The sequence below is a fragment of the Marmota monax genome, unplaced genomic scaffold (genome assembly GCF_021218885.2).
Source record: "Marmota monax isolate L192 unplaced genomic scaffold, Marmota_monax_Labrador192_F-V1.1 WCK01_AAM20220418_F8-fsc00010, whole genome shotgun sequence".
NCBI lineage: Eukaryota > Metazoa > Chordata > Mammalia > Rodentia > Sciuridae > Marmota > Marmota monax.
Window position 1 is genome coordinate 22,764,395 of NW_026692321.1, and position 26,413 is coordinate 22,790,807.

Here is a 26,413-nt window from a genome sequence, read left to right on the forward strand (position 1 = left end):
TCAGGAATACAGGGTCATCATCAGCCACTGGATACGAAGGGAAAGCAAGTCATGATCAGTTCACCCCATCTGACTTGAAGCCCCTTTCCCTGACTCCTGGGGAGTCATGGAGATGGGACATTAATGGATGGTTTAGCCCGAGGGACCACACCACCTGGTAGTAAGTATAAATCAACCTGAAATATAATCAACCTTGACTTCTCACGGTGCCTGTGAATGATGACTGTCAAGATCAATTCTCAATGAATTTTTCCCCCTTGACAACTGTGGCATGCTCACACATTGCAGGTGTACAAGCCGATGGGGTAGCAGACATCATTAAAGCATTTTCTATGTGTTTACAATTATGGTCCCTCTGATCTCTCATTGAGGGGATGTCTGGAGAAACAGAGCAATGCATCAAAATGACACTGCTGCTGATGAAGGTGATATTAATGAAAGGACCGGTGGTGTCAGAGAAAGCTTCATGGGGCAATGAAGCTGCACCCCACACGCACATCAATTACTGGAGTGACTATAAGGACACGTATGCTTAGGACCTCTCTATATCTTCGAATATAGGATATAAAGTAGACATTTGAGATCAAGGAAGAAATCTCAGCTTTTACTGGGGCCTTTCTAAGCAGCTCATATGGAAAAAGTGTTAGAGAATAAAAAGAACAGGCAACTCAACTCCAGACCCCAACATCCTTGCAGTGAACACTCGCTAGGACCAGCTCACAGCAGGTCCTTGATAAAGCAGAGCATTTTGAAGGACCAGAGGAGATAATTGGTGTCATGCATTTGTTCGTCTTCTCCTAAACATGTCCCCTTCTTCATTCAACAAACATTTGTCAAGCACCTACTATGTGTGAAGCACTAAATGAGATTCAGAAAAAGGTCACAAGGACAGTGAATGCAGTGCCTGAACTTGGGGTAGAGCAGTTCCAGCTCTTCAGTGAGATTTATTTCTGGCCTTCAAGTTTTGCCTGATCTGACCCTGACCTTGAGACTCACCTTGAGCCAGTTCCTCTCACTCTCTTCTCTACCCAGAATTCCACACACTGATCCATTCAGCCCATGCCTTTCCTTGCCAGAATACTCCCTGGCTGGCTCCTTCTTGTTCTTGAGGTTTCAGTTTCAATGCCACCTCCTCCAGAGAGGCCTCATGGAGTGCTCTATGGAGACTAGATCTCTCATTACTGACTGTGCTGAAGTTCACTGCTAGACTCAGTTCCTCACCCATCTCTGGGTTCGTGGTCTGCTATCTGCCATGTGGCATGAAAGAGGAGGAGGCTATTTGCCGGTCTGTTGAAATGGACTTGGCCATGTGACTTGCTTTGATTGACAGAAGGAGCTGCAAGGAGTAGTGTGTCAGATCAGAGCCTTGGTCTTGGAGCCTTGCGTGTTAAGCTCTCTTTCTTGTACTTCTGTCTTTGTCCTCAGAAGGCCAAGCCTGGTCAGAGTTTCCTCAATTGAGGTGTCCCAGCAAAGCTCCTAGCCAGCCCGCAGAAGTATGGACAAGCCAGCTGAGACCCTCTGGCTCCCAGTCATGTGGCTTGGGAGCTAAATAAATGATTGTCACACATTGTTGAAAATTTATGGGGTTATCACATGGCATTGTTGTGATCAGAGCTAGTCACTCCCCGGTCCCTTCAGACATACCAGATATTAAGTGGGTACTTTGTAAAGATTTCATAAATGAATAAATAAGTCCATAAATGCAGTGCCCAATCCCAACACAATAGAATGAAGGGCCCCCAGAACCCTTCTACTTCATAAGAGCCTGGGCCTGCAAGGGCCACCTTTACCTAACCAAAGACTGCTGGCTTCTTGGGGGAAGTCTTACCTCGGGCTTCTGGAGGTATATCCCTTTGCCATCTTGGGTTAAGTTTTGGAAGACATCTGTGAAAAATACAGCAGAAAGGAACACAGCTACTTTGTGTGTGTGTGTGTGTGTGTGTGTCGGAAACATAAACTAGTTCCTTCCATACCTCCCCATACCTTAACCACATCCATGCTGAAAATGCAAGGGAAACCAATTTCCACCTACATGTACCCACACATGGCCACACTTCTTATAAAAGAAATACCTCAACCCTTTGCCTCTGGAGCAAGGCAGGGTGTGAATTAGTTTAGACTGGCACATGACCCACAGTCCCAGGGTTCCCCAGCCTCTTGTTTCTGGGCTGGCACTATGCTCTCTTGAGCTTGAACTAGGGACAGGTGGGCAACCATGGACATGAAGAGAAAACCCCTGGTCCCCCACTCACTTACTCTCCATGTTCACTGCACGCAGCATCAAGTGGACAAAGCTGACAAAATCAATCTGAAGTCTGGGGCCACCGTAGCGGAGGAGCATCAGCTGGCAGACGTCGTCCCCGAGCACAATTCCTGCATTAAGCACAGGCTCCCATGCTGAGTGCTGGGGCTCTGGGACCCTGTCCCCATCCATCCCTTCACTTAAGGGACTTGAATCCTGAGAGCATGGAGATCTTTTTTAATGTCATTCATTTCAAATCTTCTAATTATTTAATCAATTAATTTCATCTCCATTCCCCATGCCTGCCCCTTTAGGCCACAAGCATGGAAATCTTTTTATCAAGTGGACATTGGCCTCCAAGGCAGGAGGCAGACTGCTTAGTACTCAGACTTAGCATTCAGTGCTTGACTTGGTAATCCTGGGGCCCAGGATTCCTGCATTAAAACCCCAAGCAAGTTCTTTAACTTCTCTGATCTTTAATTTCTTCCTCTGTAGGGTGGATTGAACAGGGTGTTGTTGACGATTAAATGAGAGACCAGATGTGCCAATCCTTGATAAATCTTAGCTACGATCATAACAATCAGAATAATCAATGTTTTTGATACTTGCAGATCCACACCTGTGAGCCTCTGCATTTGGGGAGCCACTTCAGAATGTCATGGGACCCCTCCTCCCTGCCTGGGGAGTGGGCACCTGTCCCGGCACCAGCTCCTCCGTTCCTCTGCTTACCTGCCTCCATCACGACAGCCTGCAGCTGCACCCAGTCCAGGAGTCCTGACCTGCTACTGTCTTGCTTGTGGAAAACTTCCTGCAAAGAACCAAAACCAAAGGCTAAGGAAGGCAGGCACGCCCAAGCACCATCTGAGCCCCTACGTGTGCCAGTGTCAGAGCCGCAGGGGGACTGCTAGGCTCCTATCATCTCACATTATTTACAGGTTCTGAAAAAGACCAAGGTCTTCTCATGGGGTATGGACAGTCTGGGTGTGGGTCAATGTGCTTGATTTAAGTATATTTTTCATGCTTTGAAGTGGTTCTAACTTCATGACTCAAGAAAAAAGTGAGAGAGTTTTAAGTAATGACTGAAAGCGTAGGGAGAAGCCAATTTCGGAAGCACACCTTGCTGAGGATGTTGGACTTACTCTGAAAGCAAACGGGGGTCTTTAAAAGCTTTTTGCAAAGAAGCAACCTGATCAAATGTGTGTCTTAGAAATCAGGAGACTGCTGCAGCAGGCTGTCTGAGTTTGGGAGAGAGGAAGAGCAAGCACTCACTGCAGGAAGAGCAGAGAAGATGTGGCAAGTGTTCAGGTATAAAGGAGAGAGAAATATCTTACGTAGTGTTGAAGAATTGCCATTTTGTAGCATTCCCCAGAGGAGTATGGCTGGGGCTTGTCCTTACCTGGTACAGCATCAGCTGCTTCCACAGGCTCCTGAACTCCTGGATGCTCACAGTCCCTGATGCATTAAGCTGACAACAGGTCAAGGTGAACTCTGGCAGGACAGCACTGCATCCTTGGCTCTGGAAACACTAATGGGCCCTCTACAAGCAGTATACAATTTGTGGATGGCCCCGTTCAAGGTCCGATGTCCCTACCTGGCCTCCCTTTACTGGCCAGTCCAGCCTAGCTTTCCCTTGCCCTTACTAGGAAAGGACAGAATGAGCCATGGCACAGTGGCTTTGGAAGAAGTGATGATGTCGAAAGTGATGACAACAGCCATCATTTAGTGAAGCAGGATATTTTATCATGGCCAATTGGATGTGATTTAAATAAAATCCAGTAACTTTTTCTCGTTAGAGTTAAAATCAATGTACGGAAGAACTTAGGCACAAGATGGCTAAAGCTGCTTCTTTTACTTACTCGTTTTTTGAAAAGTTAAAAGCAAAATGGGTGACCTTGTAGACAATGTCAAAATACCCAGGCATCAGAGAGACTGGGTCAAAACACCACCATACACCTTCTCTGGGCCCTCCCATGGCTAGCACTGAGTTGCATGCTTTCCCTGTGTTATGCACTTTATGCCTTGTGGCATTAGTTCCCCCATGGTCTAGAAGATGAAATGAGCTCCCCTTTCCCCCACTGAGCTGGGGACAAGGATGGAACCTGTCCCGCTGCCTGTACCATCCTGCACCACCTCTGAGTGTCTGCAAAGACAGTTGTTTTCACAAAATTCCTCAGACGATCCGTTCTCTGCCTCTCTGCAGTATAGATGATCAAACTTTGATTTAACTGTCCACTTGGAAAGTCAGAATGTTTGCTAGGAAAATCACAGGGCTCAGAACAAGGAAAGTCGAGATCCTGCATGTCTTTGACTTCCCTGCACTCTGGTTTCCTGATATGTAAATGGGGCAGCCATTGCCCATCACCAGAGGAAAGACTCAGAGCCCTGTGGCTCTTGCCTTCTCTTATGAATGCTGGAGAATGACTACTAGGCAGCACTCTGCAGCTGCCTCATCCTTACTCTCAGGAAATAAGATATGTTTGGGGGGTTTTGTTGGTACTAGGAATTGAACCCAAGACCTTGCATTTGCTAGGCAAGTAGTCTACCGTTGAGCTATACCCCCGGCCTATTTTATTTTACTTTTTAAAAAATTTCATTTGCTAAGTTGCCCAGGCTGGTCTTGAACTTGTGATCCTCCTGCCTCAGCCTCCTGAGGGTTAGGATCACGGGCATGCGCCACTGCACCCAGCAGGTTATTGTTATTGATAGTTAATAGATGGCAGTTCTGACCTCAGCACATTACCTGAGTTATCTATTTGTATTTTTACACCAACCCTACAGAGTAGGTTTTAATACCCTCTTAACTGTATCAGATGTGTACCTGATGTGCAGGCATGATGAGACTCAGTGATTGTCCAAGATCAAACAACTAGCAAGGGCCTGGGTGGGAATACAAACCTGGACAGGATGAGCAAAGATCTCGACCAGCAGCACACACCCACCCACAAACCTGAAAAGATACGTCCAGGAGGGCCAGGATCCCCTGGCAGGCATCAAAGCTAAAGAAGGGCTGTTTGCTCCCCAGACCTGCAGGAAGCAAAGGAGTTTGTACAGGGGAGGGCTGGCCTAGGACTGCAGCCCTTTTTCTGAACAGAAGGAGGCAGTACTGCCCAGGGCAGCCAGAGATTCTGTTGACACCATGTATGTAGGGTGGAAAAGAGTAAGGAGAGAGCAGCGGAGAGACTGGGGACCTGGCTGGGCTTTTTTTTACATTGTGGGAGAAATGAACATATGCTCTGCATCTAGGGAGGGCCAGGATCATAGCCACAGACTCCCAGACCTGAAGGAGAACTGAGAAGCCTGCTGGTTCAAGTTCCCACCCAAACTGGGGGATTTTCTCCTCAGGTTTCACGATGGCTGCTCTGTCAAGGATGAGTGCTCACCTTTCCACATAGACAGAGCTTCCAGAGAAACTTTTTGAATTTTTTTGAGTCCAAAGGATCCTCCTGTAATATTCACTCACTGGCCAAGTTCTGTCTCCAGAAAAGCATAAAATGATGTTTGTCTCCTCTGTGACTTCTCCCATCCCTCTACACACGATCATATCCCCAACTATTGTTCAAATGGAATGGTTTCTAAACCCTTGTCATCCCTTTCTCGAGCCTAGGCTTTGCCAGTGTTCATCTAAAATATGACACCAAGACTTGAACACATTCCTCTGATGCAATTTGATTACAGTGGGCCTATCGTTTCCAAAGTTCTCAGTCAGCATTTCCCAAATTATTTTCCAAGGGAGATGTTCTGCAGAGAGTTTTGTGATCATATATATATATAATTTGTGTCTATAGCCCCTTTCCTCCTTTCACCAAGCACCTTGGCCAATATTGAAATTATGTGTTTATTGTCCTTAAAGAAAAGGGAGATAGTAAAACACCATGTCCCTGAATGTCCCCTTTCTGTTCCCCAAAACCTAGCCAAGTTAAGGGAACAGTGAGGGAGACCCTGGGCTGGTACATCCAGATCCACGTTATCTTGAAGGACATTGGTTTTCTCTTATACACACTGGGAACTAGGGCAAGTTAGTGTTATCTGTAGAAAGCTACTTTCTTGCATGTACGCCAGGATAATTGCTCTTTGGGATGTTGATCATGTAAGCAAACTAAGAAAACTAATGCTGATGGTATCAGTGCTTCTGCAGTCTAACAAAACCCCTCTCTCAGTGGCAACTGGGGGGCGAACTGGGGGCACTATGGAGCAGATACCTGTCACTCACACAGGTGCTGCCACTGGAAAAAGCATCATGAGGGACAGAGGCACTCTTTTCTGGACCTATATCATGAGGGATGGAGGCACTGTGCTTGGCAAGGCACCTAGAGGGACAGAGATGCTACCCGTTCAGGCTGTCACCACCAAACTCCTCTTGGAGCAGTCACTGATCTCTTGTAAACATTCCCCAATAAATCATAAATCTCTTATGTCACGTTCAGGCACTTTCTTGGGCCTTGAAGCAGCCTACCCCACTGGTCTGACACACCTGAGCTGTGGACATGATAGTGTGACACAGAATTTCCCAAGTGTCACTGACCACAGAAATGAACTCCTTTCACTTCCTATAATATTTACTAAAACCACTTAGTTTCTAATGTTACTTGGAGAACAATTTCATAAACACAGATCTAAATTCTTCCATTAAATGGAGCTGAATTTGCATTAGCTTATTTAGCAGCAAGTTGAGATTATTAGTTCATAAGTTGGAGGTCAACTAAATTAACCAAATATCTCTCACAAACTGTCACCCACACAAAAGAAAAACAAAGAGGTCTTTAGAAAGTTAGGAACCTGCGCAACTAATTTAAAAAAAAAATTAAAATGGCAGTGTTTTATTAAAATGGCATCCTAATTACATTTCATCTTTTTTGCTTTGGGCCCAGTGTATTGAGAAAGTTCTGGATTTTTATTCTCCTGTCTATTATTTAGGTGATTCTTCCCAGCTTGGCACCATCTGCAGATGCACTGACCCTACATCCTATGTCTTCCTCTAAGCCATTGGTTAAAGTTAGGGAAATAAAAGGATTCTCCTTTAGACATCTAAAATATACATAGATTTTCACCAATAATAAAGAATTATTTCTCTTGTTGTAAATTTGCATAGCTGTGGGGATGGTGTTAAGACTTCTGAATAGGTCTATTACTATTACTATTTTCCAACTCACATTGTGGGAGATTTTACCAAATATTTTGTCAAAACCTATAGTAGTTCTCTGACAGAAAGTTCCAGAAATTCTCTCATAAGACTAAACAAAAGCAATTTGTTCACACATTTTTAGGAAAAGTGTTTTGCCTACTTGCAATCAAGATACTTAAAAATGGCACGAGCCATTTCTTTTAGTTAATTTTTCTAGAATCAGCATAGAATTTTTTCAGGGGTCTCTGGTGTTCTAGAACATCCAAAGTCTTCCTTTCTGGACCTTTCACTGATAAGTAAATTAGACTTTGAGAAAACATCTGGAAACTATTTCAAACCTTGAGACATACCCTGGACTGAAATTTGTATAGGTTCAGAATCTTGGCTTCATATAAAGAGGAAATCAAATATCTTAGATAGAAAATACTCATTAATCATTTGTTTTATCTTTCTTACTCTGAAGTTCAATTGCCTCCCTGCAGAAATCAGTGTATTTCCTCCATGGTCTTCTTGTTCCAAATATGTATATGCAATGTTTTTGTATGGACTTTAAGCTTTCCTAATAATTTATCCTAGACATCATATGAAAGCTCCCCTCTGCAATCCTCCTAGATGATATGCTGTATTATTCCAGATTTTTGTAGCTTGCTTAATTTAAATATGAGTTTATCAGAGAGTTCCCTGGTAGTCTAGTCAATAATTAATATTTATAACCCAGGTTGAAGAAATGGAATTGATATGCCAAGAAAGGAGTTCTTCTTTTCAAACTAGCAAAATGGGGAAAGGTCTTCATTTTCATAGCCATATACCTCTACACACCCAAACTAAGCAAAAAATAAGTACTTCAAAGCTCTACTGCTTTGCCAGACCACAAAACCCATCCTGGTGTCAAACATGGTTGCCAGGTGAGACCGGCTTTCACTGATTCACACATGCCACCAAGCCAAGAGAAACAGAGATGGAATATCAAAAATGTGTGTCCCCTTGTGAGTCCTACTGGATGAGTCTAAGATACTTACTTGACCAGGTCATTCGGTTCAGGATCTTCTGCAGTTGAATAGCATTTATTTCTGGATACTGAATGGAAAGCAGAATGGAGAGAGAAAACCATTGTTCCTGAACACTCATTAGCAGAGGGGTCACAAGCTATTGGGGCTGGTAACATCCTGTCCTGCATAGGTTCAACATGGTATATGTACCATTTCTGAGCAGAAATAAGTGACACCATTATATCGTACACAAGGATTGTGGCCAGACATGTAATTAAATCTTAGGTTTTATAAAAACTTTACAATGCTCTTTGACTGGTTGCCAAGTCCAGAGCACACCAGCAGGGCAGAACCCTTAAGAAGCAGGTTTATAGGGAGCAGTGATTCTCTGTGGAAGTATTTTAGAATGTCAGCAATTTGCTTTGAATTTTGTTCCTCACAAAAGCTCATCAGCCAAAATTCTAGATTTAAATTTTAGAGTTGTTATTAAAATTTGACTTTATAAAATATCAGTGAAATGTAAGTATCATACACTTAAATTCATAAAATTTATGCATAGTCATAATGTACAATGTTTACTCTGTGTGTATGTGTGTGTGTGTGTGTGTGTTATATGTTTGGATTCACTATTAGATTTCATTTGATTAAAGCACTGCAGCACAAAATGTTTAGAAACCCTGGGTATGGAGGAAAACCTTTATAAACACTACATATAAGATTCCAATTAATCCTCTTTGCTTTGCCCGTGACTAATTGATCTAGCTTCCAAGAATAGATAATCATCTTAACTACTTCTAGAGACAATGCCTCTTCACACTCATCTAAAATGTGAAGACTTTAGTAGAAAGTAGCAGGCAAGGGATGTTATGGTTTAGATATGAGGTGTTCCCCCAAAGCTCATGTGTGCAACATACAAGAAGATTCAGAGGTGAAATGATTGGGTTATGACAGCCTTGGTCTAATCATTGCATTATTCCATTGATCTGAACTAACTGGGCAATAACTGTAGGCAGGTGGGGAGTGATCGGAGGAGGTGGATCACTGCCTTTGGGGTTTATATTTGCTCCTGGTGAGTGCAGCTCTCTCTCTCTCTCTCTCTCTCTCTCCCTCCTTCCTTTTGCCATGTCCTGAGCTGCTTTCCTCTACCTCACTCATCTGCCATATTGTTCTGCCTCACCCCCAGGCTCAGAACAATAGAGTCAGCCATCTATGGACATAAACTTCTGACACCATGAGCTCCAAATAAACTTTTCCTCCCTTAAGTTGTTCTTGTCAGGTATTTTGGTCATGGTGAGACAAAACGCTGACTACAACAGGGAAAGAGGAAGCCTTAAATCACATTTTACATATAGCATCAAACAAATACAAGCCCACATTTCATAAAATTTTATGCTCTACTTTATCCCCCCCTCCTTCCACCCCTGCCCAACACCACCAGTCAACTAACCTTGGCAAAGAATTTGGTGAAGAATTCATTCTGCTCTTCATTTTGTTCTACTATTTCCTGTAGGAACAAAAAAAACAAAAAGAGCTGTATAAATAGACTCTCCTGCAAACATTATTGCCTCAGGGCTCCCAGGCCTCTGAAATTGACCTTGCATTGTCTTAAATTTTGCAACACAGCATTCACAAACATCTCTATTGCTCTGGTTCTCCCTGATGCTGGGGAAGTAACAAATAGCAAAATGAGCCAAGGAAACACCAGGGAGAGAGAAGCAGAAGCAGAGAAAGTATAGGTATCTCCCATGCCCCTGGAGCACTGGGCCCTGGATGATGAGAACCCAACCAGAAGCACAATTGTCTAATAATTTCTTGGTGCAAAAACAGCTGACATGGGCACTTTGAGAGCACAACAGATGACATATACCTTTGCCATAGAGCAGGGAAGCAGGGTACACAGATATTTGCTGACCCTTTACCAGGACGAGAGGTGCCCACCACCCTGACACTGAAATAGGCCCCGTCGTGTGGACTTCCAACCAGACCTCTCACCTTAGAGTAGACCACCCTGGAATTGTTGCCAAGTTCACTGAGGAAAGAAAAAGACAGAGAGTTTCCTCTGGGGGATCATCTTGGGAACCTCTGAACCAATATTGGCCCTCCTGGGGGAGCTCATCTTCCAAGTTCTGTAGCTGAAGTGCCATGCAGTCCTACCGGGCTCACATCTCTCACCTCCCACATTCCCTTGAAGTGTCCAGTCCGGCCATAGGGCATAGTTCACCTCTCCTAACTCCCCTAACCTTCTCTACCAACCCCTACTTATAGTTCAAAACTCAGTGGTCTGGTCTGGCAGTGAGCCTAAGGTCAACTCAAACTACTATGGCCACGACATAAAAAACAAAACAAAACAAAGCACCTGGTATTGAAAGACTATCACATTAAATCAATCACAGGCAAAATATTAAGTTTGGTTGGGATGAATCTGTGTAGATTCAACTGCATACTAGTGGCGGCTGAGCCAGCGAATGAATGACAACCACCCTTCATCTGAACAAGCCCCGTGCCTCTCTCAGGAGTCATCCCTCTCTGAAGCCCTCCCTGCTCCCCCAGGACTGTGGAGTTCAGCTCACATACCTTTCTCTGATACTCCCCTAGCCTCTGGGCATAGAAATATTTATACTTAATATATTGCAATATCCATGACGGCCTATATGTCTGGGTCCTTACCAGATCTTCAACTTCACAAGGGCATGGGCTATGTCTGCTCTATCTTTTTATCTCTGACATTTAAGCATGGTTCTCATCCCGTTCTCTTCCATGGTTGGTGGAAGGAGAGTGGAAAGGGATGGCCTCTAAATAGAGAGCCACCGTGGTACCCAGCTTTCCTTCTCTCTCTCTCATCCTAGCAGCAGAGACTCCCCATTCACCATCTCCAGCCTTGTCCTCTTTGCCTGAAATGGCCCTACCAGGCCCTCGCAGGCCCCAACCTGAGTCCTTACTACAAGATGTGCTTCCTGGAGAAGAGTCTGAGGAGAAACTCCGACTCCTGGTGGGCCTCAGATGCACAGGGCACGATGAGGTACTTGCCTGGTTCCAGCCACAGCTCCTGATTCACTTCCTTTGCTTTAAGGAACACCTCAGGCCAGCTCAGGGGAGCATTTGCCCAGAAGAACTCAGCGGGCAGTTTCCTCTTGTCATTATAGTGCTGTGGGTGGGGAACAGAATGACACCAGTGGAGGTGATCGCCCAGGGCTGGTGACCAGGCCTGGGGCCCTCTTTCAGGAGCCAGGACTGAGGTGGCCTTTGATCAGGCAAATCCCGTTACCCCAGAGGAGGATGAGGCTGAAGGGTGAGGAGGATAAGAACTAGAACGTTCTGGGGGCACCTTTGCTGGAACTCCAGCAGGGGCTGACGTGAGTTGATTTGTCCCCATGCCTGCAGGCTCCATTTCACCATCCAGGAGTTCAGGCTCAGTCAAGGTAAGTCATCTGTCCTGGAGAGTCCCATTCAGGACAGCTGAGTTCCAATGTTCTTTGTACACTCTATGTTGCCTCCATGTATGTGACACAATCTCAGGGTGACCGAGATATGACTAGTGGTCACAGGTGCAGCTGGACCATCACCATCCCTCCACCTGCAGCACAGCAGCTACGTACAGATAGCTGGACATGGCAGGGTCACCCCAGCCAAAACAGCCTCCGAAGAGGAGAACCGCATGGGAACTCTGACCTGAAGCAGCTCTCTGGATCTCACATTGCCTGGGTATGTGCTTTGTTATCTGCTTTTCTTTCTTCTTCCCCTACCTCTCTTTATTTTTAGTTTTTACTTCCTCTCCCCTTTGTCCTCACTCAAGGCTATGGAGAAAGAAGAGGTCCAGGATCATGCCTTGGGTTTACATATAACTGCTAACAAAGACGTCACCCATCCAACACAGACCCATTCAGCAGATTTCACCTGGGGCTGGGGAAACAAAATACATCACTTTATGACACATGTTTTCTTTTTCAGATAATGAGAACCAGAGAACCATCCAGTTGCCCTCTTTGCTTTATCTGCTAGGAATCTCAGAGCTTAATTTTATAATCCGCCCTCATCGCTGTTCTGGGTTTAGTTTTTCTTGTATGATGGACTGCCTTCCCTCATTCCCTTATGACTTTTTTCTTGCCTTTTTACTTTTATAACTGGTTTGCAGTTTTCATTTGTTTACACTTTTTATTGTAAATTGACCCAAATTCTATTTAGACTGTAAGTTTAATATAAATAGGCACCTTTTTAAGTTTAATAGGCAACTTTGGGAGTGCTCAGTGTTCCGGCGGGAGGGAAAAACAAACAGAAAACCAAAAACATGACCCAATGCAAAATGGATTATTTATAAAAGTCCTTTTGCTTGATTCAGTCCAACAGGAGAAAATGAGGGCTTCACTCTGGTTTTCTTGGAAAACAAAACAATAGCTGCCACCCTCCCCTGCTGGAGTCCCTCAGGCTTCTTCTCTGATGCCTCCACAATGCCTCCAGGTGATTCTTGTCCCCCTGTCCATTTCCCCAAGTTGCTTCTGCTGCTGCTGCTATTGTTGCTGCTGCTGCTGTTGTTGTTATTATTATTATTATTATTATTATGTACCAGGGATTGAACCCAGGGGCACTCAACCACTGAGCCACATCCCCAGCCCTTTTTTGTATCTTATTTAGAGACAGAGTCTCACTGAGTTGCTTAGCACCTCACTAAGTTTCTGAGGCTGGCTTTGAACTCACCATCCTCCTGTTTCAGCCTCCCAAGCTGCTGGGATTAGAGGCATGCGCCACCATACCCAGCTCCCCAAGCTTTTATCACTTGTCCCTGAGTAGGTGGGCTGTGTGGTCTCTTGATGTCCCGTATGTTTTAGGTCTATTTTATTATGAGCTTTATAACTCAGGCAAGATTGTCATTTATCATCCTTCCTAGGCTGTGACAGCCTTCAATATTAGCACTAGGTATTTATGCAGAGATTTAATGAATTCTGAAATTTATTGGTTCTGTGCTGGGCTGAGATCTCCTTATAGAAGTGTAAGGATTTCTCAGGATCCTCAGACAAAAAAAGAATAGCAGATGCTCTTTACTTACACACACATGCACACACACACACACACACACACAGAGTTGGCGTTATCCAGACATTCTCACAGCTTCTTGTATAGGATGCTACAGTCAAAACCAATCTCAAAGTGGCTTAGTCACAAAAAATGGCATCAGTCCAAACTAGGGCTTCTGGTCAAGGTCAAGTGTGGACCTCACCTTGCTCACCTGGAAAACAAAGAAAGATTTGGTTAGGCAGTGAAGGACCCCAAACCCTGATGAAATCCGACACAGAAGACACCCTCAGGGGTCCCTTCCCTTCCTTGGGCACTTCGATCCCTGGTGGGAAATTGGGGGAAAGCCTTGGGGAAGGAACCCCAGGCTGCTTGGGAGAGGAAAGGAGCCAACATTATCTGCACCATCTATGAGCCAGACACTGTGAAAAGTGCTACCACATGGTCTTCTTTTATGCAACCTTTGCATTAACTTCGTGGCCCCTATTTGGCAGGTGGAGAAACTGATGTTCAAGTGCGAGGTGGCTTTTTCTAGATTACATATTACTAAGTAAAGCACCAAGACTTAAACCCAGTCCCAAGGACAGGGACAAATAGCTAAAAGGACAAGGACCAGGAAAAAGTGGTAGCTGTTGGAGACCCCACGCTGGACCTCACACTCTAGGCCCCAGAGGCCACCTACTCTGAACATGTAGAAGCCAATGGCCAGGCGAGACTTTGGGTTGCGGCACCTGTGCCTGGGCTTCTGCAGCAGGGACACTAGCAGGCTTCAGGTTCTCAGGGATTGCCTCCCCTCCTCAGGCCTCCAGATAGACAGCAGGAACTGTGGATTTTTCCAAAATGTATCTGGGCAAAACACAGCAAGGTGAGAACAGGACTCTGGTTCTGCTGGCGTCTGCCTTCCCAAACCACTGAGAGGTGCACAGTCTGAGGACACCTTCACCAGGCTTCACATCTGAGGTCCGTCTGGACAGAGTGGAGACCCTTCATCCTCAGCTCTACGTCCCATTTACCCCCTGCTCCTCTACCTCAGGTTCTCCTACACGTACCTGCCCAGAATTGTTCCTATGCTGTCGCCGCTTTGCCCGGCAAAGCCTGACCCAGATATCATGCCCCGTGAACAACTGCTGCTTAAATAAGTGACTGTGTTAACTTGCTGAGAAGAGCATGCCCAAGATCCCAGGAGCCTTCATGCTTTAGCAAGGGTGAAGCCTTAGCATAAGGGCAGATTTAGTCATTGGGAATATGGTGGCAGGAAGGGAACATCAGAGCTAAAGGTACCCTGCCCCTCTGAGATCAGACGCAGAGGTCTTTTCTTCAAAAAGGAGGCTCGCCACTTCCATCATAGAAGAAGAGACATGGTCACCAACCTCCCATCTCAAGAATTTAGGCACATTTTTCTCCTCTAACTGAAGAGTCCAGGAGTCCTGGTTCTGTGTTGCCTACCAGACTCTAGTGGGGAGATACCTGGCTGTGATTACTGTACCAGTCCTGCCCTTCCTGGAGCGGTTACTTTGATGCATCAGTGCTCTTATCCCAAAACGGAAGAAAGATTTCACCCACTCAGTGACCACGCCTGTGTGCCTGTGTCCCCTTGGTGTGGATTAGAGGGGGCATCACTTGGGAAAGATGCAGACCCATAGCTGAGAGCTTGACAGAGAGGACTGTACATCTGTGCAAACTGGGACCAAAGGTGCCCCCTCTTCCCTGCGGACATAGCCCAGGACTAGAGTGGGCAGCTGACAAGCACAGCCCCCTCCTCCTCAGCCACATGTGCAGGGCTCAGTCTACGGGACCATCTGCACGGGCTCCCCCACCCGCCATCCCCAATCCAAGAGCCCAATGTGTGCCCACCTTGCCACGAGGACTTCATCCGGCCTCCAGCTGTGCTCCCTTTCTCCCATCTCCCTTCCTGCATGGTGTACATCCACTTTTGGCCCACCTCGAAGCTCAACAGGACTGGGGTCAGTTTGCAGATGACCAGAAGCACAAAATGTGCTTTAAAGTCCTGCAGGGACATCCTGGAGAAGAAGAGGAAACAGCACAGACAAGTGAGATGATGCCCTGTCCTAAGGACACACATCAGGAATGGGGCCTTGGTCTGGGCACCCCACCCTCTCTCAGACCAAGGCCCTGTGTGGGAGACCAACCTCCCACGTGCCTGAGTACACTCCCTGGCTGGGTGCTGAGGCTCTCAGTTGCAGAAATGTGGCAGAACTTTTCCCACCCTTCTTGGGTGCAAGGGTCGGTGTCTCGTGCATGGGTGTGTCTTGCTACAGCCCCATGGGTGAAGCTATGCTCACCTGTTCCTTTGTAATATAACCCCTGCCCTGTTTAGGATAGAATCTTCCATGGAAGTGCCTTGTGTGTGTCCCCTCCTCTTACTGTGCCCTTGGGTATGGCCTACCCAGGTGTCAGTCAACCTGCTGACAGTGGACATCATGAAGATAGACTCAGCCCCCTGAAACCTGACCCCTTGCCTCATTTGAATAGCTTCTCCTCAATAAAAGGGGTCAGCGCGTGCTCTTGCTGTCTCTCTCTTTCTGTGGACCTTTAAGGTCAGAGGAGCCGTCACAGCGACCCCAAAGAAAAAGGTATTTGTGTCTCTTGTGTGGTTATTTTGTGCAGCCCAGTTAGCCCAGTTTAACTGGAGTGACCCCTGAGCCTTTTAGTCGCAAGAACAGAAACCCAGCAGCCCTGTCCTCCAGGCTCTGTGCAGAGCCCAGCTGGCCTTGGAGGCAGGAATGGGGTGAGCCTGATCCATGTGATGGTCCATCAGGGGAAGTGGAGCCCCAAGAAGCCCATGCCCTCTGGCTTTTAGCATTGTTAATATTGAAGATGATGGTCCCGCTTCTGTGTGAAAGTGACAAAAGCCAAACGGAGGTGTTCTCAGCTAGTCAATTGACTGATGGTGTTCAATAGGCACAGTGTAGGTGAGTGCCCGGTTATTAATCAAGATCTTCACCTTCACATGCTAACTGTGAGCTGAGTCCTGCTACATAGGCTCTCTGGGGCTCAGTTTGCTCATCCGCAGGGTAGAATGACAGGATTTACAGGGCTCTAGAGCTCAGCAAAAGACCTTCGGCAGTGAGGACCCCACAGCAGTGTGGACGGGTAAGGGGAGAACACCAGTCCACGGGACATGGGTGGGGTAAATAGAAAGGGTGGGAAACAAAGGTGGAGGGAGCAGAGGGGGCTCTGTGGGACTCTAGCAGCAGAAGGGCCCACTTGGGCTGTTTCGGGAGGTAGCTTTGGGGTGACGAGGCGTAGTGTGACTCTGCTCGGCAGGGTCCATATCAGGGGGCCTGTCATTTGAGGAGACTCTGTAGTGCATTCCATCTTCATCTCCTTTTCAGGACAGGAAAGATAAACCTTGTGTTGAGTGCATTGAGCAGAGAGCAAAATGGAGGCCAGAGAGGCCGCTGCCTCCCAGCCCTGCTTGAAGCACACGTTGGGCTCCATGTCAAAGATCCTTCCCTCAAAATGACATCTTCACCTGTTCCTAAAAAAGTTCAAGCTTTTTTTTTTTTTTTCCAAAATGCAGGTGCAGAACCCTAGGACCTGCCCTAAAATGACCTTAGAACCAAAGTCTCCAAGGGAGCTTAATGGAATCTGAGGAAGGAGAGCAGTGCCTGCTGGGCCTAGAGCAGAAGGGAGGGGTGCCGTCAACAGTCACAGGACAGAGCAAAATTATCATCACCTTCCACCTGGACCTGCATACAAGACTCTGGCTGCAACCTGTCAACCCCATTTCCCTTAACCTTGGGATGCTTAAATTCCTCCCCTACTTGTGGATCAGGGAGATGAACTTGCTACCTGCCCCCTTGTCAGGTGGCCTCCAGTGAAAGGTCTTTTTATAAAAACTGGGAACCACAGAGTTGGCTTCTAGGTGTGCTGGGCAGTGAGCAATTGTTGAGTATTGTTCTGATCCCAGGGACTGTGACAGTGTATTTCCCTTTTGGCCCTGCTGGACTGGCAGCCCGTTAAGGGAGTGTGTCTTACTGACCTCTTTATATGAGATGCCTGGCATATATGAGGCACCCAGAAAATATTTGCTGAATGTAAGCCAGGGCATGTGTCCCAAATCCCCAAGTCAAATACCAGAATTCTCCATCATTATCTTTCCTCAGAAGCAGAAGCTTCTCCTTGGGGCTCAGCAGCTCCCATTTTCTCGAACTGAAAATAGAAAAGATACATTTTCATGAGGAATGACAAGATTGTGAAGAACATGCCAGAAATTCTTTAGTAAATGCTCGGTGGTGTCATTATTTAGTATTATTTTCAGACTGTTTTGCAGACAACTAATCTTACAGTCTGCATTATGAGATCAACATGTAACATTAATCAATCACTTACTCTAAGCCAAGCACCAGGCTAGGCTCTTGATATACTTTATTTCATTTAAGGCTAGCATCACTTAAGGCTAACAACAACTTTGACAGAGAGACATTGATCTCCATTTTGGAGATCAGGCAACTGAGATTAAGAGAGATCAAGTCACTTGCTTGAAGTCACAAAACTCTTCAATGTCACAGCTGGCATTTGAGTCTGGAATTGCTTATTTTCAAAGCCCATCATATTAAACTTCTACTTCTGGCTATGAAGGAGTAAAACTGTCCTATATTAGCCTCCTACCATAAGCAACCAAAAGTGGGACAAAATATAAGAAATGATTTTCAGACATTGGGCAGTGGTCAGCACAGGATTGTGATCCTGGGAGGAAGGAAGCCATGGGCTGAGCTCTCACATCACCTGGGCTTCTTCCTGAGGGAGTTTCCGGGACAGTGATACAGGAAGTGGAATACAAAAAGAACCTGTCAGTCCTGCTGAATGGAGAAGATAGAGTCTGGAGTTCCAGGAAACCAAGGCAGCTAAAATGTACTGGGCAAAGTGCCTGGAGGGAGTGGGGTGAGGAGAAGCTCCAGAAAACTTCACAGGGGTTCCCTTGAGCCTGTGCCTGAAATTTTATCTGTGCTTTCTTAAAATGAAACTGCATAAGACTGGTCTACAGACAGAACAATTCTCAGAGGTGACCCAGAGCCGGGAATCATGTGAACTTCCAACAGCTAGAGTTAAAAGACCCTTTTGAATACATAAAGTCTTTTACTAGAGATCCCAGAGGGTCTTCAAGTTAGTAGTGGAGTCAAATTATCACTGAAATAAAAGTTTCTCTTAACCTGCCCTACAAGTGCTTGAAAACTTCAAAGTATCCAAACCATCCCTAAACAATGTGACTACCTGGCAGAAAAATCCCAACTTTTTAAAAGAATACAATAGAATTCCACATTCAGAAACTAAAATTTACAATGTCTAGCACCCAATTAAAAAAAAAATTTACTAGTCACATGAAGAAGCAGAAAAGTGATCCATGACCAGGAATAAAAACAGTCAGTAGAAACCAGCGTAGATAGAATTAACAGATAATTAAGATGGAAATAACAGGTAAGCATGTGAAGATAGCTTTTATAACCATACTCCGTATTCTCAAGGATGTAAAAGGAAATACAGACATAATGGGAGATGAAATGGGAGATTTGGAAAAGGAATTTCTAGAGCTGAAAAATATAGTATTTGAAATGGAAAATACACTGGATGGGATTAGCAGCAGATAAAACATTACGGAATAAAAGTCCCTATTTTTATTTAATCTTCACCACACCTCTAGTTCAGAAAAATTATGAAACTTGCCTTAGATGATATAGATAGAAAGTAACAAAACGATAATTTGACTCATCGACTATCTCTAATGTTAGTACTTGTCCTAGGAAGTGAACAATCACTACCAACACTATGATGATATATTTCTGTAGCACTTTAGAATTTAAGCATTTTGGGAGAGTGACATTTTTCCACATAGACTCAGTTCTTCTGTTACCTCTGTCAATTTATTCAAAGCAGCACATACTATTGGGGCAAAATTCAACCTGCTTTTCCAAGTCTTAATTTATTCATCTACAAAAATGGTCAAGTATAATGTAGATATGTGTTAGAGTCTGTAAACAAGTCAAAAATAACACCTGGCATTTTGCCAGGGGAATGTTAGAGTTCGTAAACAAGTCTGGATGGTGCCTGGCAAAATGCCAGAGGGAGTGGTTTGAGAAGTAACAAAAGCGAGCCATTAAGTGTGGAGATTCCTGATTGGTTGACTGCTGTATCTAGTTTATGCTAATTAGATAAGCTGTGTGGAATGTATAAATACTGCTCCTGTCCTGCAATAAAGGGCTCCTACTCCTGCTGTATCAACGTGCACAAGTTGTTCGTCACCCCCCGGTTATTCTGCTGCAGCCGGACTGTGGCAGATATGGACATGTTTGTGTACTCTGTAGTGTTACACAGGGTTAAAAATGGTAACTCTTCATAATGAGCAGAAGGACTCTAACAAAATTGGCCTCTCTTCCTATCTATTCCCTATACCCAGTCTGTTCCCTGTAAAACCCACATCTCTTTCAAGCTTCCTTAAGGCAAAAACAACCTAAATGTAGGCTTTCAGTCAGAATGCCCAGAGGTCACTAAGGTAACCAGACAGTAGCTATCAATTCAAATTTCTCTAACTTTGACTCAACAAGCACAAGAATGCATTGGACACTCCAGAGATAGAACACTAGACTAAGGTACCATAGACTTTCATTGAGTCATGCTATGTGACCGGAAGCAAATCTTCAACTAAGCATCTGTTTTTTCCATTAGTAAAGTGGAAATGCAGCTACAGACCTTATATAGCACTGTCTGGGGAAACTAAATAGGTAGTAAAAGATCAAAGGATTTAGCATAACTCTAGCAAGTCCTCAATAAACATTCACTTTAATTATTCTAATAAAACAGAAAGTGACTGAGGGGGGGGGCAGGATGGGGTTGTGGCTCAGTGGCAGAGCACTTGCATAGCATGTGTGAGGCACTGAGTTCAATCCTCAGTACCACATATACACAAATAAAAAATAAAGGTACATCAACAACTGAAAAATATTTTTAAAAAAGAAAAAGTGACCTATATACCATAAAGCATCTTTTAAATTGTGAGAGATGGAGCTTCACACTCTGAAAGCTTTCTAAATCCAGCCTAAGGCCAAAGGAAGCACACATCTGAATTTGTGTGCAAATGGCAGCCTCCTTTTTCACCTGATTCTTCCCATTCCCCAGCAGTCCAAACCTGTCACTCCAGTCTCCTTGCCATTCCACCTTCCCCCAGGGGTTCTGTAGTTTCACTAGATATCCGGGTCCATATTTGCAGGTCACCTACATAAAATGAGAAGCAGTTTAGTGGCTTGGCTAAGTGCCAAGTTTTTCAGATATCTGGGTGAGACTCAGACCTGCAGCTGAGAACTTGCAAAGGAAAATCAAAGACCTGAAGAGTTGGTACAGTAGAAAGTGGCCCTGCTACTTGCACTTGCTAGCTTGTGGGACCCAGAACAGTTGATTTAACCTCCTGTCTCTCAGTTTCTGGATCTATAAAATGAAGCTAACAGTCACAGCTATGGTAGTGGCTTACATGGTGGATCCCCAAAGCATCTGACCACCTAGAACATGGGAATGTGATCCTGTTTGGAAGGATCTTGAGATGAGAGCATCCTGGATTACGAAGTGGGTCCTAAATCCAAAGATTATCATTCTTGCAAGATAAGAGAAAGGGAGAAGACCCAAAGGAGAAGGTCACGTAAAAACAGAGGCAGAAATTAGATTAATGTAGCCCAACACCTAAAATAGTACTTAGCACACAGCAAGTGCTATATGAATTTGTTAAATAAATATGAAAATAAATGAAAGTTCATGGCTGTTGGAGATCAAGAAGCATGAAGTTACAAATGACTTTGAGTGCAAGAAATTTGAAAACAGTCAAAGGAAAGTTTTGGGGGAGTCTGGCTCTCAAGAGAATGTCAGAGGATCTTAAAGATTTCTTATCTCCATTCTTTGCCCATGCAGTGTCCCTGCCCCACTAGAATGCCCTTCTCTTTCTTAGGGATCTACCCATCTTGTGGGAGCCAATCCATGCCAGCTCATCTGTGGAGCCTTTTCTGACTTCTCCCCAAGCCAACTGGTGAATGTCTTCTCTTCTACTTCTGAGCCCTCAAAGTCTTCCCTGTATGCTCTCCTCTCTCCATTTATACTTTGCTTCTTTAACCTTCTCAGGTGTCCATATTTGACACTAAGCAATTTGTGGGCAGAGTGCCTATCTGATCCTTCTTCTCAGTGCACAGTGAAGCTCAAATGATGAATATCAATCGGAGGAACCTGAGAGACTATTGGAGAGTAGCATGAGAGAAGCGGTAACCTGGGAGGGAAGAACCAGGCCAAGGGCTGCCATCAACCATCTGGTGAAGTGAAGCACAGCAGGGCTGATTAGCTAAGGGGTGACCCATTAGGAGAGGCTGAAATGATGCATTGGGAGTGGCAAAGCTTAGGCCCAACACTTTACCTCCAAAAATAGGTACAGAGTTACTGGGAGTCCACCACTAGTTTTGGCAAGCCCTGGAGGATCCACCAGAGACTTCATGCTTACTTTACTACAAGACTGGGCATATATAGCATTCACCAAGATGAGTCAAGGCTTTGGTAAGAAGCCTTGGGAAAGGAGGAGGCTGAGAGGGATATGAGAAACCTGGTTAACCCCACCTTCCTGATTCCTGTGAGAGTATAGGCATGACCATCCACCAGCCCATTCTCCTGCACTCTCTCCTCCTGCAAAGACAAAAGAGAGACCCCAGTCAGTCCTTAGTTGCGTGCAGCTTATTCCAGGAATCGTGGGAGGCCTGGAATGAACTTGGACGGAGCAGCGGTTTTTGGAGAGAGAAGTAGAAGAGAATCAAAATGATGTGGTACATCACAGTTTTCAAAACTCTTCACCATCCATAGTCTCATTTGATCTTCTCAACAACAAATGAGCCACTTGGAAGTGATTATAACCTACATTTTACAGAGGACGAACTCAGATCAATTGCTAAGTCATTGTGTGAGGTTACACGGATCGTTGAGGCAGGTCTGAACTGAGGGCTCTCTACTCTGGTTCTGAGTTCTTTGTTGTAGTTGAATTGGAAGTGGACGTCGCACGTAGTTGATATTTAATACCTCTCTTTTCTACACACCATTTTTATTCTACCACTGCCCTGAAGACTTAGCTCCACTGCCCTGGCTTAAAGATCAGGACTCTAGGTGGTATTGGATGGAAGCCCTGGGTCCCACGCAGGAGAGAGCAGTAGCAAGCAGATGAAGGGAGATAATGGGAGCAGGAGAGGCTGCCCTGTCCACCGCACATCCCACTCTCACCCCTATACGAGTCTGGCAGCCAATGAGGGTTCTGCTGTAGGTGGTTTGGGTTAGGATGTCCCAGAGGTTGCTAGGGTCTTCTACCAGGTTGATGGTAGTTGTCACCCCTCCAGTGAAGTCCACAAAGGCTTCAGACACCTGTCCACATTGCAAGTCTTCATAGGAACCAGAAAGCCTGCCCAGAGAAGGAATTAACGTGAGAAGGAAAGGTAAAGGGTATTAATACAATAGATGGGAGGGCCCAAATGAGCAGGGAACCCATTACTGGGTTGCTCTTTGGCACGTATCTGCCAAGCCTTCTTTCCAGCCCAGGATCAAAAGAAAGAATGTATACTAAGAGTTCCTGTCCCTCGTAAACCCCTCCATCCATTAGAGAAAGGTAAAATTCCTGACTACTTCTTCAGCTGACTCCTACAGAAAACACCTGAAGACGTTCTCACTTCTGCATTGGCTGAGCATCACACTTCATTAGCTTTACCTGATTCTACTCCCCGCCCTCAACACTGAGAGAGAGAAAAAATAGAGAAGGGAGGGGGACTATTTCTAGTGGTTTTCTTACTTGGCATAGGCCTTTTCCAGAAGAGCTCCCCAGAACAAGTTCTTGTAAGTAGAGGAGACAAACACCAGCTGGCCAGCCTCATTCACGGGCAGACGGTCATCTACCACCACAGGAACCCATTTCCCAAAATGCCAGAACTGGAGGGAGAGAGCACCCACTGGTGAATGAGGACTGCCGAGGAAGATAGTCCATAGGCAAAGACATGGCTCTTCTATGAGCCCTGTTTTCCAATGGCCCTTTTCAGGCTGAGGAACCAGGAAGACACTCACCCAGAACTGGAAGATGCCAGCATAGTTCTCAGTGAAACTCTGATTCAGGGGAACAACCCGGCTCAAGATGTCCTGGTGCAAAGTCAGCGCATGCAAAGCAGCCAAGAACCAGCAGTCTCCTGCACCAGAGAGCACGCTGTGGCTGTGGGAATCTGTGCACGCATGCACATTCTGCCAGCATCTTCGTGCGCCTACTGAGGATGTCTTGCGTGCAAAAAAACACCTAGTTCCAATTGCTATCCTCTCTGGGCTTAGCCTAGTTTAGGAGACGGGAATTATACACTAGGAAGGGGTACAGCGAAGGACCAGAGCAGGGGATAAGGAGCATTGCCTGTAATCCAAACTTGACCCCAATAATTGAGCCACATTATTGGATCAGCTTTCAGCTTCCTAAATGTGCCATCCTCAGGAATTTGGACCCAAACACAACCGACTTTTTCTAAATCCTACTGGTGATTGATCTATGTTCTTCTGAGAAAGTCTCACTTCTCCAGGACCCATTTTCCCATCTGCAAAATGGGTAACAATGTATTTGTGCCTTCCCTGAGGGCCAACAGTTGTTTCTATTTACTATTTTAAAAAGCCAAGTTGATGATAGCCCTGCTTGGACCTAATCTAGAGAGTCCAATAACTGGTGTCCCAAGGACTCACTATGGGGAGTGAAATAAAGGGCTCATTTTTCTCAAACAAAATTTAGACCTGTAAGCTGACACTGAGGATGATCTGGGGCCTGGGCAAAGTGTGAGTTTTCCACACATCCTGAGAGGACAGGTTTCTATAAACTTCCAGCACAGGACAGAGCTCATCCAGGTGCAGTTAGGTAGAGTCGCTACTGAGTGACATTTGCAGTTGGGATCTTTGGAGTCCCCTGCTTACCACCCCTGGCTTGGTGGGGCCAGGCTCGCAGGTGGCCAGGGCTGGGTACAGACTTACCTACAACTTCCTGGCACAAATCCATCCTTTTAGCCTTGGCAGAATAGAACTGGGGGTTGCTGTGCAGCTCCTAAAGGGATAGACAGAATTGTCATTATGTTCGAGAAAAAGGAAACTCAGGAGCTACAATGACCATGTTTTCTCATTTCCTACAACTGAACTTCACAGGACAAAGATGAAGAATATATGTGAAATCAGTGCTGTCCCAGAAAAATCTTGGATATAGATTCTGTCCATTTTATTTCTAAGTCCTTCTTACAGCTCATAAAATTCAGAGTCCTGGAGAACTGTGTAGTCAGAGCCTGAGAGATAAGCCACCTCTTAGACCACTCTCAGGTTCACCCAGGTCCCCTCCAACTGGAAAAGGGGAATGTGAGAACTTACCCAATTCCCATCTCTTGGGGATTAATGACAGTAAGTAAGACCTGGTGTGAGAGTGTGAAATATACACTTGGTCTCCTTCCACTTTCACAACATTTAGTTCCTAAAACCACTGAAATCACCAACAGGATGATGACTGTCTTTTGTATGCTAATGAGAAGACTGGAGTAGATTCAGGATGGGGGCTGATCTCTGGGAAAGACTAAGGGCACTTCAGCCTTACTCTCCTGGACTTCTAGGGAGTGAAGAGGGGCTGAAGGTTGAGTTGATCACCAAATGTGATGATCTACTCAATTGTGCCTTTGTAATGAAGTCGCTATTAACCCCCCAACCCTACCCCATACCCTGAAAGTCAGGGTTTGTGGAGCCTCTGGACAGCTGAACCATGAAGGTTCCCAGAGTGGGCACAGAAGCTCCATGACCCCTTCCTACATCCTCTCCCTGTCTCTTCCATCTGGCTGTTCATCAGTATCCTTTATAATATCCTTAATAATAAACACTGTGTTTCCCTGAGTTCCATGAATCTCTCTAGCAAATGAAGAGAACCCAAGGAGTGGATCATGGTAATACTGAGCTGTAGTCCAGGGTCAAAAGCACAGGTTATTCAAGGTGGGTGCCAACCTTACAAGACTGAGCCCTCCAGTTCCCAGAAAAAGTCACAGATTCTGCAAGCAGGCCATGTCTGCCATGCTTCAAGACTAAGTGAGGCACCCCCTCAGAGACCTGGAATCTTGCACACATCAAGATCACCGACTACAAGTGGGGGTCCATAAGTGGGGTCTGCCTTACAGACGAGTCCCCAGGCTCCATGGACTAGAAGGTGTGTCAGGCAGTCCCTGCATGAGATAGACCCACATCTCTGTGTACCAAAACCAAGTACTTTAGGGTGAGTTTTCCTCTGCAACTTGCAAAGTTCCCTCCGGCATTCTCTGGGTGGGGTTGGGGAGCAAGGAACAGAGGAGCTCAGCTTGTGTGTTCCACTAACAGGGCAGTCTCTGTTTGGGCTAAAGCAGATAAGGAAACAGCTGGACTAGAATTGCTTATTTCCCTGAAACCCCCCAAAGCTATACGTTTCTAAAATTAGAAATCCTGGACAAAAGTGTCTCCATTTCCATTACATTCCTATAAGGGAATTCTGGGGGTGGAGGGGACTGAGCCCTCATCCTGTGAGATCCAATGCAAAGGCAGCGTAGATAATGTCAGAACTGGACTGAATCAGAGGACACTCGGCTGGTGTCCACTGAAGAACTACCTGGTGGGAGGGGGTCTTCCCTATAATTTGGTGTCAGAAGCATTTGCTGTGTTGAGTGGAGAGGAGAGAGTAGGAAAAGCCCTTTTATCCTGTGTTTCTTAGACCTGTTCTCCACTAGCCCCGAGCCCTGGGCACTGCCACATCTTGTGGCTGTTCCTGGGCCCTGCCGTCCTTACCGGGGGCCTCCTCCACTGCAGGTGCGGTGGCAGCTTCTGAAGCAGAGGCCCTCGGCCGATGGAGCTCTGGGTGGCCGGGAGGCTGCTGTCTTCAAACAGACAGCGGTCCCTCAGGCAGCGGTCAAGCAGGGCCTCGTAGTCCTCTTGGGGTTGCTGCGAAGAGCCCCACGTGGAGTCCTTCCACCCCTGCTTCCATCTGCCTCGGATATATGGCCACACAGACAT

At 45.7% G+C, this 26,413-nt stretch overlaps 1 protein-coding gene across 1 annotated transcript; it reads right to left on the reverse strand.

The window, feature by feature from the left end:
• Capn14 (calpain 14) lies at positions 1-26,413 on the reverse strand. Its single transcript, XM_046441171.1, is given in 21 exon segments — positions 1-27; positions 1,829-1,884; positions 2,257-2,373; positions 2,972-3,050; positions 3,639-3,707; positions 5,202-5,266; positions 8,384-8,441; positions 9,801-9,857; positions 10,346-10,382; positions 11,293-11,498; positions 13,566-13,574; positions 14,043-14,206; positions 15,215-15,381; positions 17,462-17,536; positions 20,508-20,593; positions 21,968-22,030; positions 22,619-22,793; positions 23,178-23,314; positions 23,447-23,565; positions 24,380-24,449; positions 26,189-26,413. Coding segments are annotated over 21 exon segments (2,061 nt in total).